Genomic DNA, 19,902 nt, shown 5'->3' on the forward strand with positions numbered 1-19,902 from the left:
TCGAAATGTATTATTAAAATCACATTTTTCAACGTTCCCTGCTCTCGGGTAACCACACCCCCGGTTAAAAAGTTTTGGACACAATCCCTGTCAGGTCGATAGGAATGGGATTTATGGGATGTTATTGTTGTGATTGGTTTTTACGGTTCCTGACTGTGTATCTTAAACAAAGTACTATAATGTATATCTTAAACCCGCTTACCCATGCAATAGAATTCACAAATGCTAACCACAGGGGGGACCACTTAAGTTTCTTTCCTGGAACATCTCACGCCACCTTTTCTACTCATGCCCGGGGGACCTCCATCGTGGTACATAAAGGTGTTCAATTCAAACTACTAGACCTTACTACTGACCAATGCAGTCGATATGTACTTATGGGGTGTACACTATCCAACCAATTGGTGACCATGTGTACGTGCCCCCCCCCCCCTTTGATAGCACTCTACTGGAAAACATAAGGGTAAACTAGCAAACTTCCCACCAGCCCCATTGCTCCTAATGGAGAACTTCAACACATTATTGTACCCTTCACTAGACAGACTGACCCCAGCTCCCCAATCTACATCTAAACTTTTCCTCTGGACAAAGGCTGTGAACCTCATGGCTCTCTGGTGTTGGAAAAATCCAGATACAAGTGTATTCTCCTGCTTCTCAGCCACCTATAACACGGTCTGGTATTGATGTAGCTCTTGCCTCAACAGATCTTACTCTGGGCGACCTCGGTGCAGTATCTACCTAGAGCCATGTCTGACCACTCCCAGTGTCTGACTGGCCCACCAGGATACCAGGAAAACTCCCGGTGGGCCAAGGTATCAGTGGGCTCTCCTGCTTCTAACCATTTGGCCTATTTCATGGTCATTCCCTATTTCTGTATGGGAACAAAAAGGCTAAATAGATCACAATAGGTTATAGAAAATATAAAAAAAGAGACTTGGAGAATAAAGAGGTTGAGCGAGTAGAGGAAAAGGAGAAAAAGTTTGGAGAGTGGGCCCCGGGCTTCCCAGTCCAACACTGACCACTCCCCCTTATTGGTACACTTAGATCTTATCGCAGAACACCTCTGGCCCCATTTGGCTGTCACAACCTGACATTAGGGAAGCAAACAAAGCCACCCTTATAGAATTCTGAGCCTGCAAACCTAGGGACTGTGTGGGAAGCAGGCAACGCCACAATGAGGGGTGCACTCAGGGTTGGACTGGAGTAATGGAGACCCACCGGGACTGCCACATGAAGGCCCCTTAAGGCAGTCACCAGGGGCCCCCTCCCGGTTTCCCTCTGCACACCACAGTAAACACTGGTTGCGAATGTTGGTGTGGCGCGTGCCTGCGCATATGTGCAGCAGCGCAAGTATTTTTTACAAGGGGGAGCCCAATTGGTGGAGCAGTCTCGACACTGGGTGCACTTACCTCTGCAATTAAAAGGGCTAGGAAAGAAGCTACCCAGAAACTAGAAGAGAAGCAGAGAACCCTGGTTGAGGCAGAAGAGAACTTACATAAGAAATATAGGACAGATATACTCCACACCTTTAGGGCAGCACAAATAGCACTAGAAGAAACCAGAACCAAATTGACCCAAAAGAGACTGCTGTTCCCAATGATCATTTGATAAATGGGAGAACGGGAAAAAACATCAAATGGAGGTAAAAATTGAGGCTCTGATATATTTAGCCAATCAATGTGGTCGGTGATGCCAACAGTGTGATTGTCACTTGTGAGGCCCAAGTCCCTCTACATGTCTAGAAAGGCTCATATGATGCAGTGGCAAAACAAGCATTTAAACAAACAGATCTGCTGGCAATGGAATCCTGGTGTGTGTTGTAATTTAACAACATCTTATGATAGACTGATTGTGTCACTTGAGGGATAAAAACAGCAACAGCTTAAGAGCACTAACCAGAAATCACCTTGAGCCCTCCAATGTCACCAGCTGCAAATAATAGCCTGTGTAATGGTACATAGGGACTATACAAGTTGATTGAATTGGGTCAGTAATAAATGTAAGTAAGCCAGAGAAAGCTACATGTCCATGTCATATCGGCACCCCAGTCAACTCTCGAGGTTATCTTTATGCTCAAGGTAATCACAAGGGCTCATTAAATAGCTGCAAACTCTACCTACAGGAATGAATAACAAGCCTCTGGGAAGGGACTGCGATCGGGGAATAGTAGGGAGAGATGGTGACTATAGTAACAGTGGGATAATAGTCTCTGGGAAGGGACTGTGACTGTGGGATAGCAGGTATAGTAGGGAGAGATGGTGTCTATAGTAACAGTGGGATAATAGTCTCTAGGAAGGGACTATGATTGTGGGATAGCAGGTATAGTAGGGAGAGATGGTGCCTATAGTAACAGTGGGATAATAGTCTCTGGGAAGGGACTGTGACTGTGGGATATCAGGTATAGTAGGGAGAGATGGTGCCTATAGTAACAGTGGGATAATAGTCTCTGGGAAGGGACTGTGACTGTGGGATAGCAGATATAGTAGAGAGAGATGGTGCCTATAGTAACAGTGGGATAATAGTCTCTAGGAAGGGACTATGATTGTGGGATAGCAGGTATAGTAGGGAGAGATGGTGCCTATAGTAACAGTGGGATAATAGTCTCTGGGAAGGGACTGTGACTGTGGGATATCAGGTATAGTAGGGAGAGATGGTGCCTATAGTAACAGTGGGATAATAGTCTCTGGGAAGGGAGTGTGACTGTGGGATAGCAGGTATAGTAGGGAGAGATGGTGCCTATAGTAGCAGTGGGGTAGAGCAGAATTAAAATGGCCATAGATATACAAGCCATTAACTGACAGACAGCAATCGTATGTACGTTATGTCCGAGAAACAGTGACAGTCTCCCATTGATATTGTCAGATAAGTCAATACATACAGAGATCTTATTTTTGGCCAACAGACATTTTCTAACCTGTCAGAACTTACTAAACAATCAATCAACATGGCATGTAAAATCTCTGGGCGTTTGTTCACAGATGGTCTGACAATCGTATTCATTTCATGCGACTATATATATATCTCTCATCATCATCATTTATTTATATAGCGCTGTCAATATATATATATATGTGCATCTCTGGCTGTAGGAAAGGAAAGGTGTAACTGCAGAGCTTTCTCTCATTTGTTGCTGGAGCTGAAGGCAGTTGTGGGTTGCTGGGAGTTGCACATTAGCAGACAGGCAGTAACAGAGACGCTTTCTATCTAGAAATAATGAGGAGCCATCACTAATGAGAAGAGCCCTTATTATATCCACTGGTTCCTTCTGAAAATCTCCCGACCGTCCCTAGAATGTTCCGGCCCCAGTACATCTGGATTCATTTCACTTATTTGAATTCTCGGAAAAAGCCGCTTGGCACTTAGTTGCTATGGGAAACGTGGGCCTGTCGCATTTATGTGTCCATTAACCTCTGTTATCTTGATTGCCATGATTCCGTCTGGGCCGAATTTGTGTATTTACTGCTCTCCTGTGTATTCCAAATACAAATATCCACTCCTCTGTGTCCTTCAGGAACACATCCACAGGTGGCAATGAAAGGGTTAACACTAACCTCTCACGGCTCCATGATGTTGCCCTGGCATTGCCATTACTTGGGCATTAGACTATAAGCACGGATAAGCCTTTTTAACATATACCCTTCTGTACAGAGATGGTGTATATTAACCCCCAGTAGTACAGCCTCAGGCAACTGTTCTTTTGCTTCTCTGCCGCTGCTTTGGATTCCGCTATACAGCAATGCAAGTGTTAACTGATTTGCCCCAACCTTCCCCTATTATGTGCAGGCAATCATCTTGCAACCAGAGCTGCCCTACTAATTGCATTGTTGTGTTTGGTGCAATCAGCAGCCAATCAGTCTTAACATCACTTACTGAGAGGCCACTTTTGGATTTATTCTCTTCCATTGTCACTTTCCTTGTTGCTAGAGCTATTACACCTTAGCAACATGATGAGCACTGCCGAAATAATAAAAGTAAGTCATTCAAAAGCCACATGTAAAAGGAAAGCATGGTGTGTTTTACAATACGTTTAGCGGCACGGTTGATTTGCTCGCTGCAGGCTGCACTGGTCTCTACACAGTCATGCAACACTCTATTAACTTCTTATTTGCCTTGTGTTATTCTTCTTTGCTGTCCCTGCTTAAACACCCCTGCCACCAATACTAAGGATATGTGGCCTCCAATCCCTGTACCCACCACCAGCTCCTTCTTATTGCCTAATAATGGGAATAGGGGCGATTTAGCAAAAACAGCACAAGACAGAGGAGAGGCTTCCATCAGGAGACTGGATTCTGCTGCTATTATCTTTTTTATCCTTTTTAATTCAACAACTGCCGCTGGGGGATGTCTGAGTGGCTCCAAGTTGCCCCACAGGGACTGTACATTCAATCTTCCTTAATACAAAAGCTGCTTTTAATGCCCCTAATTTCTTTCATTGTTACAGCACGGTCTTAGGTTTCTGTTTTCCAAGTTTGGAAATGTGAAATATCTACTCTCCTCCTCCTTGTAATTGCTGAGCCCTCCACCTTAGATATAATTACCAGGCATAGACATTCAATATGGACGGCTGGTCATGCCTGGTAAATATATATATATAACAAACAAGGGAAAGTTGTGCTCACCACTAGTTTTTAAAAACATTAGGCGGGGGTGCAATGAGGGTGTGACCACAAAATACATATAGACAAATACAAGATTCCTCTGCACTCAACCCATTATCAATATATTTAAGACAGCGACACTTTGTGCACACTGCTACTGAAAAATGCCTTACCCTTTAAACAAAACAGGGATTGTTTGTCCATATATTGCAATATATTTAAGCTGGCCAACTACGTCAAAGTCATCCCATATCTGGCCAGTCCTACGCTCAATTTTCATCTGATTCATTAAGAATTCTATGGTTTCATTATACATTTTATAAAAGGGACGAATACGTTTTACCTGCAACTTACTAGCTGCTTTCAAAGTAAAACTCCCAAACTTGGCTGCCCTTTTATTAGACACCAGTGGGATCACCTGACTATAGTTGGAGGGGGTGGGAGGGGGTTGAGTGCAGAGGAATCTTGTATTTGTCTATATATATATATATATATATATATATATATATATATATATATATATATATATATATATATATATATATATATATATGTGTGCTATATTCTGTGTATATACCCCTATACCTGTATACTCTTTATATATACCCATATACTCTGTGTGTGTGTGTATATTTATATATATATGTATATATATATATATATATATATATATATATCCCTATACTCTGTGTATATACCCTATATTCTGTGCATATACCCCTATATTCTGTGCATATACCCCTATATTCTGTGTATATACCCCTATACTCTGTGTATATACCCGTGTCCACCATCCCCTACTCAATTCCACCACCATATGATTCATTAGTCTCCCTGTAGCCAATAGGGGTTGGCAACTGCAGCCTCTTAGCAGTTTGTAGAACTACAACTCTCAGCATGCCCTTATATACATTTTTAAAAGGATGCTGGTAGTTGTAGTTTATCAGTAGCTGGTGGGCAGTTATTCGGATCTCCCTGATTTATGTAACTCTTGGTCCCTGGGTGTGAGTAACATTATGGCAGCTTCTGGTGGTCTAGAGGAGGGTACGATCCCCAAATTGTGCTTCTCATTCCAATGACCTATTTCTGGGGTTGGTATGGAACCGAAATCGCTGCAGTCGCACTGTTGCTGGGTTTGTAGCCCTGTTAGTTTACAGACCCTTAATAAATTCATTCAGCTACGGTTCCATCATTATACAGGGAAATAACTAGGGCTCTGGCACAGTCTAGTCTTGGTGCCCAGAGGACAGAGCTGACCCCACTGCTCACAAGGTTGGTGAAATCAGTCAGTTGTCATTAAAAGATGCAAATCTCCCCCCAGGGCCCACAGCATCTGTAGGGAACATTCATTCTTCTTGCTGTCCATGTTATTGTAGGATCTGTTGCCCTTGAACAGAAAAACAGACCCAGTGATGAAAGGGCATGTGCCACTGTGGCAGGGCAAGTACATGTGCATTAGGAATGGCCACTGGTGGAACCTGGAATATTTCAATTGGAATTTTGGCAAGGGTGATGAGTGTATCCATGTGAGGGAGGGTATAGGGTCCAGTTATTTCCAAAATAAACACCTGTCCCATATGGAACAAAGGGATGTAGCACTTCAGTGGGTGCAATTGGCCAAGTATTTGTGACTAAATTAGGCCCTTGGCCATGGAGACATTGTGGTGCCTCCAACTGGAGTCTTGTAGCACCCCCAGCTATGTCCCACATAGAGTTAACTTAAAGATGAACTACTCCTTTAAAGGGGACATTCCCTGTGCTGCAGTGTTTTTGTTGCAGTTAAAGTACCGTGTGTGTCAGACAGAGGGACAGACTGGCAGACATTTCTCTGGGTCATTATGCCACATTGTGGGGCTATGTCTGGGCAAGGGGGAGTCACATGGAATCAGCCGGGTGCTTGTTATGCCCCTGATTTCCCGAAGCAACGCCTGAGCCCTGTGATCTGCCTGTTACTAATGCCATTGCTAGGCCTGCAATTAATATCTGCCTTCTCCCAAATGTCTGTTGGTACAATAGGAGCATGAGGGGGCAAGTTAAGCCACAATTCTGTGCCACGCTAATGGCACGGCTGCCAGGGAGGTTTAACCCTTCTCTGAGGCATGAGAACAATGGATACAGACACGAGGCTGAGTACGTTATGTGATTGTATCTCCTGCCACACACTGACAAGAAGGAATATTTATTCATAGACAGTAGATACATATATGCCAATTGGTATACAGATTTACCATCTCTTTTTTTTCATCCTCAGTGCAAATAAGGCACAAACCCCCAAGAGTAAATATGAATGCTCATGTGTACTCCTCCATTAAGCAACGCGAGTTTCAGCCCTACAATGCATGTACGTTTGGCCCCATTCCGGGTGGGACAGGTGGGTTAACTTCCCCTTTAATTCTGTACGTCGCTATCAATACACCTGCTGCCTAACAGACACAGATGATATAAAATGGGATTTGGTGATTAGGTTTGGCTAATAAAGATTTGGGTGTTCTGTTTATTTTCTCCCAGCAATGGCTTTGGACAGAGGGAATCTCCTCGTTCCAGGACTCCAGTGGCATCATTTGAGGCAGGTCACAGACTACTGTGTGAGAGTGAAGGTAAGTGGCCTCTAATCTGCTATTGCATTAAACTCTTCCTTATTATAGTATGAAGGCCCTGCTTTATAAAATCCTTTGGGCAACACAAGCTGTGTGTATTCACAGAATGTTTCTATGTCTGTAACGTGTATTTAAAGGAACAGAACCATCTATTTGTGGCCACTAATTATCATAGCAGTCTATGGATATTACATAATTTCACTAGCAAAACTGCAATGCATTTGACATGTACAGAGAATATGTATGTTCTGGGTGCAAATATAAGTTATACTTTATACTGTACTGTCTAAGGAAACAACATGGCACCTCCTACTCATTTATATATAAATATACAGAGAAGGAATGTTCTGGGCACACACTAAGCTATACCCTCATACTGTACTGTCTAAGGGAATCAATATGACACCTCCTACCCATATGTATAAATACAAATATACAATTGTTCTGTACTGTCTCTAAGCTATAAAAAGATGTAAAAGAATTGCCAGGCTTTTAGTTTGGAGTGAGGAGCAGACAGACAGACAGACAGACAGATGTGTTTGGGGCAGACAGGCGAATGGCTGTGCTTGATGTAGTGAATAAATGACTCAGTTGCTCGTACTAAGGTCTGTCTGTTGGATAACTAGATAAAAGCTGGAGATTATGGCATGTGAGTGCTTGGATGTATGGGGCAACCTGGCAGGGAGAGGAAAAGTTGGATAAATCAATATCCATATATCACCCCCATATGAATTAAGAGGGCACTGGCACTTTGGGTAAGAGCTTGAATCCAGGGGGAAATATCTGAAGAGCTGACAGTCTATGAAACAAGCCAGGATGTTATCCATGTACCAACAGCAAAGGGACTAAAGTGCACCTACAGAAAAGCTAATAATAATGGTTCTGCTGAACCTCGCTATAACCAGGCACAGGGTGGTTCACATTTAATTTAATGTTTAGTATGTTATAGATTCTATAAATTCTGAGCAATTTTTCAGTTGGTCTTCATTATTTGTTTTTTTTTATAGGTTTCATTATTTGCCTTCTTCTTCTGACTCTTTCCAGCTTTCAAATGGGTTCACTGACCCCATCTAAAAAAAACATGCTCTGTAAGGCTACAAATGTATTTTTATTGCTACTTTTTATTGCTCATCTTTCTTTTCAGGCCTCTCCTATTCCTATTCCAGTCCCTTATTTAAATGCATGGTTGCTAGGCTAATATGGACCCTAGCAACCAGATGGCTGAAATTCCAAACTGGAGAGCTGCTGAATAAAAAGCTAAATAACAAAAAAACAAAAAAAAACACAAATAATAAAAAATGAAAACCAATTGCAAATTATCTCAGAATATCACTCTCTACGTCATACTGAAAGTAAACTTAAAGCAGTTAAATGAGACGCATGCTGCAGACTGTGCCGATATCTGTTTATCCATGCAGAATTTGTCTAAATACATTGCTAATTAGCCATTCATCTTGTGAGCTTTATGTGCCTAATAAATGTGGGAGGTGGCAGCGCTGCAACAAAATCTTCTGCCCAAAGGCCGAAATTATTAACTCATTCATCTCCACCCTAGGCCCCCTTCTAAACTGTACCTCCCCCTTGCAGCTACGGAACTGAAGGGAATTTAAAGGATTTTGGATTGTGAATCTTATTTAAATGTGACGGACGACTTGATTTTGGGTCTGATATTTTGTTTCAACCCACTTCTAGACTTGACCGCATTGGGTATCCTCTCAGCCTATAACTATTCACAACCATCTCGCCCACTGCCCCTGCTATCCCCCCACAACTACATCTCCATCAGACCCCACTACTGCTCCCACTCACCCCAGTTTGGACCCCTCTAGCCATTGTTCCTCTACCCCCTGGACATGGCCACTCTGATTTGTCCTCTCTCCTCCCTCTGTCCTCTCATCTCATTTTCCCTCTGTTCCTATGGAGATCTCTGTGCTTTTAGGCAGATATTTAGCTGCCCATGAGTTCTTTTTAACCCCCAAATCACTGGGCTGCTGCAGCTTCTTTGTTCTAGTGGAACCCTTCCCTCTGGTAGCACAGGAGTTAATGAACAAGATGCCTTATCTATGCACAGGGCTGAGTGGGGAGTTGAGGAAGGTTCCACAGAAAATAAATTTTATGTAGCCCTGATAGACATCTTTCTTCTGATATAAATAGCTCTTAAGCTGATGCTTGCAGGGCAGCGCTCACATGTCACCAGCCAGATGCGCAAACACCCGCCCGTTCCATTGTTGCCTTGAAGTGGCACGGGGACGGGGGCAAAATTCCTGTCAGGATTTCAGAGCTTTGCATAAATCTAATGACTGCAGTTGTCTGTTTGGAAATCGTCAGTGGAAAGGTCACTTGTCAGTATCTGTTATTTCCCTTTTCTGTCACCTGGGGAATGTAGGACACTTCCCTTTTAATGTCTCTGTCGGCAAAAGAGCATCTTCCTGGCCACAGTGGCCCACATGCCCTAATAAGAGCCCCACTGAATCAGCCTGTGCCTTTATATGGTCACAGAACCCCTCAGAGACTTCTAATATCCTTATAATTTACAGTAGGGGTACATTATCCCTTATAATACATGAGTGATACTCAGAGTTCCCTGTATAACTCAGCCTGCAGCCTTGTGCCTTTATATGGTCACAGTACCCCTCAGTGACTTCTAATATCCTTATAATTTACAGGAGGGGTACATTATCCCTTATAATACATGAGTGATACTCAGGGTTCCCTGTATAACTCAGCCTGCAGACTTGTGTCTTTATATGGTCACAGAACCCCACAGTGACTTCTAATATCCTTACATACACACACAATTACAGTAATTATCCTTTATTATACATCAGTGATATATATACTGTATATATATATATATATATATATATATATATATATATATATATATATATATATATATATATATATATATATACACAGTGCTTTTATAAGAACAATAATACATGTGTGATACTCAGAGTTCCATGACCTGTATAACATTGTTCTGTGACTGATCAATCTATTCCTGTTGGGCCCCAAGAATATATGGGGTGCTATTGAGTCTTGCACATGATGCAGCTCTGAGTATAGATCCCATTTAATCCCTTTTCTGTGTTCCCTGCAGTCAATATTAGAAAAGAAGCATCAAGCGTTAAAGTCCTAATCGACTCCACTAAATCCGCTCTGCAGGCTCAAACATCGCTCGCCAAATGTCCCAGCTCCTGGGGAAAATTTAATAGAAAATGGTAAAAGAAAAGCAAATGATGTTTATATATCCATGTAATGTGCTATATCTATATATAGAAGCCCTGAGGACTTTGCTGCATTTGTCGCCCCACACCAGGCTGCTGGCAGATAATCTCTGTGCAGAATACTAAGCGACAATTTTATTCCCCTGGCTCGGCCGCCCCCCACTATGGTAATGGGCTGAGTGAGACCCCAGCAGAGAGTAGGGCAGCGTTATTGCCTGTGTTTCCATTTCAGGAACAGTCAGGGCCTGTTTACTTAGTAACCCCTAAAAGCCACTGTGGTCTGGAAATGATTCTTCAGCAGAATGAAGGGGCTTGCGTGACCCCCATAGAAGTCCTGCTCAGCAGCAGGAGGTACCAGAGCAGATCTGCCGGGTATCCTGGGAAATAAAGGCTTTACATTTCCTGATTGTACTAATTAGATTTTTTGGCCAGTGTAATATGGAGGGATAATAAAGCAATTACTGGGGCTAAATTGGGTCTGGTTGTAAAGAATCTGCTCTGCTGGGCGTTTTCACTGTATAGCAGGGATGGTTACTGAGGGTGGGCTGCAGCCAAGGGCATAGGAAGAGGTTTGGGGTAATGCCAACAAAACTGTTCCTTTCACCATTGACTTTCATTGACTCAAAACGGTGCATTTTGGAGCAAATCCAGTAAATGGTTGGGAAATGGCACAGGCAGAGGAGAAACATTAGCCTTAAGCTGGCCATAGACGCAAAGATCTGATTGTACGAATCCTCGATTCGTACAATTTTCGGACTGTGTGTGGAGAGTCCCGACATTTTTCGTCCGGCAAATTGGTCATTTGGTCGATCGGACAGGTTAAAAGATTTCTGTCGGCTGCCGATAATATCTCTGCGTGTATTGCTGATCGTACGATTTTCAGTGGGAGACTGTCACTAGCTTTGGTTGGACATAGATATCGTAAGATTGCTGTCAGGGGCAGAACATTGCTGATCTGTTCTTTTACTACTTTATTTAATCGGAATGGTTAGTGGCAGGTCGGGAGATGGCACCGAACGATCGTTCATCCGAAATGAAGGTAAATCTGCACGTCTATGGCCAGCTTTAACCTTATGCTCTGTCCCCTGACCTCCCCTGGCCCTAAATGCAGTTGCCAAAAGAGGAAACAAGGTATACACAGGGAAGGGGATACAGAGGGGGTTTGTGACTGGGTCAGGGGGCCCAGGAGGGACCCCCTGAGACGACAGCCCCCACCCACACATGAAAGTCCGATCGTACGATGATTAGTACGATCGGATCTTTGAGTCTATGGTCAGCTTTAGAGGCCTATCCATTTGTATAGTAAATAGTATCCATTTATATAGTAGTGAGATGCTCAGGAGAATGTTGCAGCATGCTGACACCCAGTCAATTGGGCACAGGAGTAGTTACAATGCATTGTCCCCCGCTGGAAGCCGGGCCATTTAATCATTGGGCAAAAGGGGCATCGGGCAGAGACATATAATTCACTGTTCCTTCCGAGCATCCTTGAAAAAATATAAGGCATCTTTTACAATAACTAGTGCTGTCCCCAAAATCAGTTGCACAAAAAATTCATTAATTAATTTTCAATTTATTTCAAAAAGAGTTTATTGCACTTCTGTATAATTGTACTCGGCACCACTTAGTCCTTCCTGACACCTGTTAGAACTGAGTGCCTGTTGGCCTGTTAGCACATGGGATACCTGGAGCTACCACCAAACTCAATAGTCACAGTTGCTCTACTGTCCCCATATTGTTACTATGTCCCCATCTTGTCCTGCTGTCAAAGTATTGTCCTACTGTTGCTATCTTGTCTTATTGTCACTATCTTGTCCCACTGTCTCCATCTTGTCCCACTGTCTCCATCTTGTCCCACTGTCTCCATCTTGTCCTACTGTCTTCACCTTGCCCTGCTGTCTCCACCTTGCCCTACTGTTTCCATCTTGCCCTACTGTTTCCATCTTGCCCTACTGTTTCCATCTTGCCCTACTGTTTCCATCTTGCCCTACTGTTTCCATCTTGCCCTACTGTTTCCATCTTGCCCTACTGTTTCCATCTTGCCCTACTGTTTCCATCTTGCCCTACTGTTTCCATCTTGCCCTACTGTTTCCATCTTGTCCTAATGTCTCCATCTTGTCCTAATGTCTCCATAAAGTCCCACTGTCTCCATCTTGCCCCACTGTCTCCATCTTGCCCTACTGTGTCCTAATGTCACGATTAAGTCCCACTGTCTCCATCTTGTCCCACTGTCTCCATCTTGTCCCACTGTCTCCATCTTGTCCCACTGTCTCCATCTTGTCCCACTGTCTCCATCTTGCCCTACTGTCTCCACCTTGCCCTACTGTCTCCACCTTGCCCTACTGTCTCCACCTTGCCCTACTGTCTCCACCTTGCCCTACTGTCTCCACCTTGCCCTACTGTCTCCACCTTGCCCTACTGTCTCCACCTTGCCCTACTGTCTCCACCTTGCCCTACTGTCTCCATCTTGTCCCACTGTCTCCATCTTGTCCCACTGTCTCCATCTTGTCCCACTGTCTCCATCTTGTCCCACTGTCTTCACCTTGCCCTACTGTCTTCACCTTGCCCTACTGTCTCCACCTTGCCCTACTGTTTAAATCTTGTTCTAATGTCACCATTAAGTCCCACTGTCTCCGTCTTGCCCCACTGTCTCCGTCTTGCCCCACTGTCTCCGTCTTGCCCCACTGTCTCCGTCTTGCCCCACTGTCTCCGTCTTGCCCCACTGTCTCCATCTTGCCCCACTGTCTCCATCTTGCCCACTGTCTCCATCTTGTCCCAATGTCACCATTAAGTCCCACTGTCTCCATCTTGCCCCACTGTCTCCATCTTGCCCCACTGTCTCCATCTTGTCCCAATGTCACCATTAAGTCCCACTGTCTCCATCTTGCCCCACTGTCTCCATCTTGCCCCATTGTCTCCATCTTGCCCCACTGTCTCCATCTTGCCCCACTGTCTCCATCTTGCCCTACTGTCTCCACCTCCCCCTACACTCAGGGTATATTCCCCTATTTACAGCTAAAAACCACACTTGCAAAGTATAAGGACAACAAAATATGTATAATACTGGCAGTCTGGTCTGTCTCAGTGCCGCATGATTCTGTATAGGAATAGAATAGTCTGTTTACATTGGCTAGGTTCCAGCTTGTAGCAGCTGTACTATGTGCTGTACATTAAGCTTCCAGCATGGAATAAAGGCCCAGAGTATTTTCCCTATTTATTAGCTTTGCCTTCATTCCGCTCCCTTCCAATAGGCTTCCATGCATGACATGTCAGAGCGTGGCCCATTTGTACAAGTGGGGCTTAAACATCTATCTGACATCTGGTTTCCCAGTACGTGGATGGGATTCGTGCCCCAGGTGGAACAATGGAACCTTGGTTCTGTATAATGCTATCAGTGGCCTGTGCTTCTGATCTGCTGCTTCTATTCACTGGCTCGTTTGCCTAACGACTTTATACAACCTTTGTATAGAGAGTTGAGATATGCTTATAAAGACTCTGCAGCATGGCAGCTCATTGGCTATGACTGCTGGGGAAATGTATTGTCCTTCATTGTAAATACATGTATCACCCCTTGGGTAGCTTGTCACCCCTCACCTTGACCTGTTACTGGGTGCTGAACAAACCTAAAGATCTACAGAGGAAATCCATTAAGGCTGGGGAAAAGGGGATTTCATAATCAGCACAGAAAGGGACCCTTGGAAGAGGGAGGTGTATATACAGTATATGGTAAATTCACCTGCTATTTATGGTGATGGGCGATCCATTCATGTGAATGACAGTAGATAGTGTGTGTGTGTGTGGGGGGGGTTTGCTGTTTCTCCGTTGGCTGATATACACTGGCAGTGAACACATGTGCCTTTACCCTTAAAGTGCACTGACCATAAAATCAACGGCTTCTATCTGTGGCTTTTGTCCAGCTGGTCATGGCAATGAAGTCCTGCCATTAGTTCCTATCTGAGTCAGGCAGAAGGATAATGTACTGAAATTTTTCTCCATGAGGTTGGGGAGGGGGGCAGACGTTAATAAAATGTTTCCAGTACACTTTAGCTACAACAAGAAAAATAATGGCCGCTCGTCTCTTTAAAGGTCTTAAAGGCGGTCACATTAAAATTACAGGGGGGGTTAAGCATGCTGACTACTGATCTGCAGAAGGGAAACGCATTCATGATGTCATGTTGAAGAGTTCTTGATAGAAGAAAGCTAAGCATGAGCACAGGAACCAAAACCACAGTGATTGAAGTGGGAGTTGTATTACAGGCGTGCAGGAGAAGTGTCACTGTTGTGGGGACGTTTAGTTGATCCACAGATGTATTTTCTACATTGGTCACTGCACCCAGTCATTCCACAGCCCCATTGTCACCTGCCTTTCTTCTGTGGTTACACTGGGGTTTGTCTCTGATAATCTCCCGGCTGCAGCTCCCTGGCTCTGCCTGATAAACCCTTTATCACTCGCACATTAGTAACAGGGGCACTGGCAGCTCTATGTTCTGAGATAAGGAGCAGCTTGTGTGTAAACAGAGCAGTCTTCATTGGACTTGGCACCGGCACTGCTCTGTGCCTTCTGTCTGTCCATAATGCCAGCCAGGCACTGTCTACTATATTATCACTGGCCTTATATATATGATATTCTTAGCTTGGCACTGTGTATTATATTCTCAGCAGGGCACCCCTGGCACTGTATATTCTCAGTTGCGTGCCTTGGCACTTATTATTATATTCTCAGCCTGGCATATCTGGCACCATGTATTGTATATTCAGCTGGGCACCTCTGGCACTGTGTATTATATTCTATTATTATATTCTCAGCCTGGCATCTCTGGCAGAATGTATTTTATTTTTCCCTGACCTAGCCAGGGTCCGACTGGGGGCCTAGGGCCCCCCTCTGGACCCCCCTGGTGTGCCACCCAGCATGTGCGCACCGCCCCCCCATACCATGCTGCAGAGCGTGCGTGCCGGACCCCGGGAAAAAACCTGGTGGGCCCCAGACCAGATCCGTGATTTTCAGGTTGCTTCCTGCCAAAAATGCCCGTTTCGGGGCGGCTGCAGCAGCCTGAAAATTGTGCATCTGGGCTGGGGGCCCACAGAGTTTTTTCCCGGTGTCCGACCCAGTCCAACCCCTAGCAGTCGAAGGGTCATAGCTATGGTTCCCACCTGGCCAGTATTACTGGCCTGACCAGTAAAAATGATGCTTGACCCCAATGTTATTAATAGGAAAAAAAATCGAAATATACAGTAAGGCCGGTATGTTTTTCAAAAAAAGCTGGCAACCCTAATCACAGCTTATGTGTTTCCCCCCCAGCCCTGTTACCACTGCTGTTATCTCCTGCACTAGAATTGATGAGACACTGGCCGAGGAAGCCACAGTCCTCTACGATTGGCTTGGGAGACCCAGTTTTGGCAGGATGAATGCCTGGGACATATGAATGTTATTGTACTACATCTCCCAGAATCCCCTGCACAACCTTTTTTATGTCTGATCCAACAAATTTTATTTTGTTTTCCATAAATAAGCAAGATTTTAACAGTAGTCCAGTGCACAACCTTTGGTGGGAGTGCTGGCTACTTGGGCAGTCAAATTGTGACCATTCCAAATACTTATTTCAAGGAACACTATGACTAACACCAAGTCCCGCTTTTATAAATTCTACTGTCATGGCGGTTTGTGGGCTGCTTGAGTATGATGGGAAATGTAGTAAAACAACAAAGAGATGCAGGTTGAATAGTCCTGATTCCCCTTCTATCAGTTCATACTCCATATCTCTGCCCTTTCCTACCTCAGTGCAGCAGCTGCAGAGGAATGTAATGTTTGGTTCTTTTGGGTTCCAGGAAGGAAAAGGTTAAGGCACACACACACACACTGGTAGGTTGCCCCACCCCTTGCTGGAGGGGGCAGCACCTGATTGGTGGGGAGCATGGCTGCATCACAGAGAATAATATGAATAAATAGTGGAGAGGGAGAGGTGACACACATGCTGTTCCTAGACTCCAGGCATCAGGTTGCTCCTCACTATCCAAGCCCCCCCATTCATTAGCCATGTCACTGTCCACAAAGGAGAAGAGGCAGATCCGCCTGGTGTTTCTGGGGGCCGCAGGGGTGGGCAAGACCTCCCTTATCAATCGCTTTCTGCAGGACACGTTTGACCCAAAGCACAGGCGCACGGTGGAAGAGTTGCACAGCACCGAGTACGAGGCAACCTGCGGCACCCAGGTGAGGATTGAGATCTTGGACACCAGCGGCAGCTACGAGTTCCCGGCCATGAGAAAACTCAACATGAAGAGCGGAGACGCCTTTGCTTTAGTCTACACCATGGACGACCCCGACTCCTTTGAGATGGTGAAGCACCTGAGGGAGGAGATTTTGGAGGCTAAAGGGGATAAAAGCCCCCCCATTGTGGTGGTGGCAAACAAAAAGGACTTGGGGGGCGACATAAAGGTGTCTTGGGAAGAGGCGCTGTCAACAGTGGAACTGGAATGGAACCACCGATTGCTAGAAACGTCCGCCAAGGACAATCTCAACGTGACCGAAGTTTTCACCGAGGTTTTCAGAGAGGTCAACTTGCCCAGTCGGCTAAGCCCGGCACTGAGGAGGAGGAGGGAGACCATCCCGAATGGGGTCAAATATAAACCCCCCATGAACAAGACCAACAGCTGCAGCATCTGCTGATCAAGGGCAAGCGAAGCCCTTACAAGACTAAATAACGGGGTCTGTGCTTGAGTCAGGGGGCTCACCATGAGGTGGGTAGGACATCACAGACCCTAAAGGAAGATCCCATCAGGTGCACTGGTTGGGGGGGGTCACATTCTAGGACTGAGAATTTAATGTAACTGACTCACAGGTTGATCTATTCTAGTGGCCCCTTCGGTACAGCCAATGCACATTATATACAATTATATACAGATCAAAAGACTGTGTTACTGTTGCACCCTGGGGGGGAGGGGGGAGAGAGGGCATTTGGTATGAACCTGTTGCAAGACAATATCTAATACAAACAGATCAGTGATATCCAACTTGTGTATGCAACTCCTGACATCACACTCATAGCAGATATAGCGCTGTAAGCTGGATACCCCTCAATAACAAACTTTTTCTTTACTGCCCCCCCCAATATCTCCAAGTGCAGCCATCACTGGGCACAAAGAGAAGTTTGAGGGGTGATTGTAAGAGTGAAGTTCCCTTATCTAATGTGTTCACCCCTCATAACAGTTGGTACAACCCCAGACCTCTACTGCATTTTATTTCATGTTTTACACCCTTTCCACTCCCAGTGTAATGTACCCACCCCTTCCATTACAGTATAATGTTCCCCCCCACTTCTACTTCAGTATCACTTTCCCTTCCACTCCCAGTGTAATGTACCCCCCCACTTCAACTTCAGTATTATGTCCCCCCTCTACTACTCCAAGTGGAATGTACCCACCCCTTCCATTACAGTATAATGTCCCCCCCCCACTTCTACTTCAGTATCACTTTCCCTTCCACTTCCAGTGTAATGAACCCCCCCTCCCACTGTCGACATAATGTCCCCCTCCAATCCCAGTGTAATGTTCCCTTTATTTCTGGGGTGCTTCAGTCACATCGTATGACAATATGAGCAACAGATTATGGCACAAAGGAAAATAGAAGCCGAAGACCATGAATAGTCTGTAGGTAGAGGATAGGGATGCACCGAATCCAGGATTCGGTTTGGTATTCGGCCTTTTTCAGCAGGATTCGGATTTGGTGAATCCTTCTGCCCGGATGAACCGAATCCGAATCCTAAATTGCAGATGCATATTAGGGGAGGGAAATCGTGTGACTTTTTGGCACAAAACAAGGAAGTAAACATTTTTCCCCCTTCCCACCCCTAATTTGCATATGCAAATTAGGATTCAGATTCGGTATTTGGACGAATCTTTCACGGAGGATTCGGAGGTAGATTCCGTGCGTCCCTAGTAGAGGATCCCATTGATGACTCTATTGTTTTTGGAGAGAGAGGTGCTTCTCCTTAGAGTATCTAAACAGAGTCCACAACAGGAAGAGTAGGAGGAGTAGGGAGAGCAGGGAGTGTATAAAACTATAGTATAAAATTATTTACAGGTTTGGACCTTCCCCCCCCCCAGGATTTTGTCACCCCCTCCTCCCACTGTGCTGTTACTTGTTATGGAGGAGGGGGGGGGTGTATGTATATAAATCTATATTAAATGTATGTATTTGTACACAATATAAGCTATGGAGGCTGAGCACTTCTCTACGGATGAGAATAATGGCACAGGCAACATTTGGGGTGATTTGTTCCTCATTAAAATGAGCATAGAGGAATTGGGGGCCCATTGAGCAGCGGGGTCTGGACCTCTATACTTCAAGCGGCTCTCCTACCTATATGCAAGTGGGCAGTGTGAAGTGGCGGGGGAGCGGGGCTGGTAGGGGTGCATGTTTGTGCTGCTGATGCATGATGGGCCCCTCCAACGTTTTTTTGGGGGAGGGGGCCCAGCATGAGGTAGGTATGCCACTAAAAATGCCACAAATCTCTTCTACCCCACCCCACCTTTTAGGCTCAGGGCACACGCTCAGATTCGGGGAGATTAGTCACCCGGCGACAAATCTCCTCATCTTCGGGGCGACTCCCCCAAACTGCCTCCTGCTGGCTACAATGTAAACTGCTGCCGGGATGGCACTCAGATCGCTTTGGCTTTCCGAAGTCGCGTAAAGTTTCCTTGTGAAGCAACTTTGGGCGACTTCGGAAAACGAAGTGCTGCAAGTGCTATCCCGCCGGCAATTTACACTGCAACGGGCGAGAGGCAGTTTGGGGAGATTAGTCGCCCCGATGATGAGATTTTTTGCTGGGCGACTAATTTCCCAGAATCTGAGCGTGTGCCCTGACCCTTAGGGTGAAGACACACAGAGGTGCTAGTAGCGGATACTTGTCATCGCTACAAAGTAGACAATAGTGATAATTGGCTTTGCTCAGCGTTGGACTGGGGGACCCCGGGCCCACAGGGGCCCCCCACACCAGCCGCAGAGCAGTTTAGTTGCTAAGTTAATTGTTCCCTAACAACCAAATAAAGGGGTAGCTGTTTCAAATGTAATCAAGAGACCAAGTGTAAATAATACACCGTGAACTTTTAATATAATTCTAAAGAGCCTGAAAGTTATTACATGAGCATGTATGGGGGCAAGGGGTTGATATGCATTTCTCAGGGTTGTTTGGGGCATTTGGGTGCCAATTCTGCTGTGAGATATGGAACAGGTGTTTCACCATATGGAATCTAGTGGCACACTTGTGAGGTTCATCATGCCTCCAATGGGTGCATCTTGTATATGATAACTGGGGATAGAGGTTCTTGCGCCAGATGCAGCCCCTGAGCTGTGACAGCTGCAGTTATAATGGGCCCAACCCTTCCCAATGGAAGCAAAGTCTCCATCATTACAATGTTACTGTATTGCTAGCACTTGGACCCAGCTGCAGTTCCACCAGTATTGTCAGAGACGGACATTCT

The 19,902-nt window shown here is 45.2% G+C and overlaps 1 protein-coding gene across 1 annotated transcript; it reads left to right on the forward strand.

The window, feature by feature from the left end:
• Positions 1–16,369: 16,369 nt before the first annotated feature.
• Positions 16,370–17,428, forward strand: ras-dva2.L (small GTPase Ras-dva-2 L homeolog). The gene has a single exon (XM_018235388.2). It carries the CDS (start codon positions 16,460–16,462, stop codon positions 17,087–17,089), a length of 630 nt encoding a protein of 209 aa, XP_018090877.1. The 5' UTR covers positions 16,370–16,459; the 3' UTR covers positions 17,090–17,428.
• Positions 17,429–19,902: the final 2,474 nt, after the last annotated feature.

Source organism: Xenopus laevis, chromosome 9_10L, assembly GCF_017654675.1.
Source record: "Xenopus laevis strain J_2021 chromosome 9_10L, Xenopus_laevis_v10.1, whole genome shotgun sequence".
Lineage (NCBI taxonomy): Eukaryota > Metazoa > Chordata > Amphibia > Anura > Pipidae > Xenopus > Xenopus laevis.

Coding starts and splice junctions, on each gene's coding strand:
- ras-dva2.L (XM_018235388.2), top strand. CDS start 16,460: ATGTCACTGTCCACAAAGGAGAAGAGGCAGATCCGCCTGGTGTTTCTG.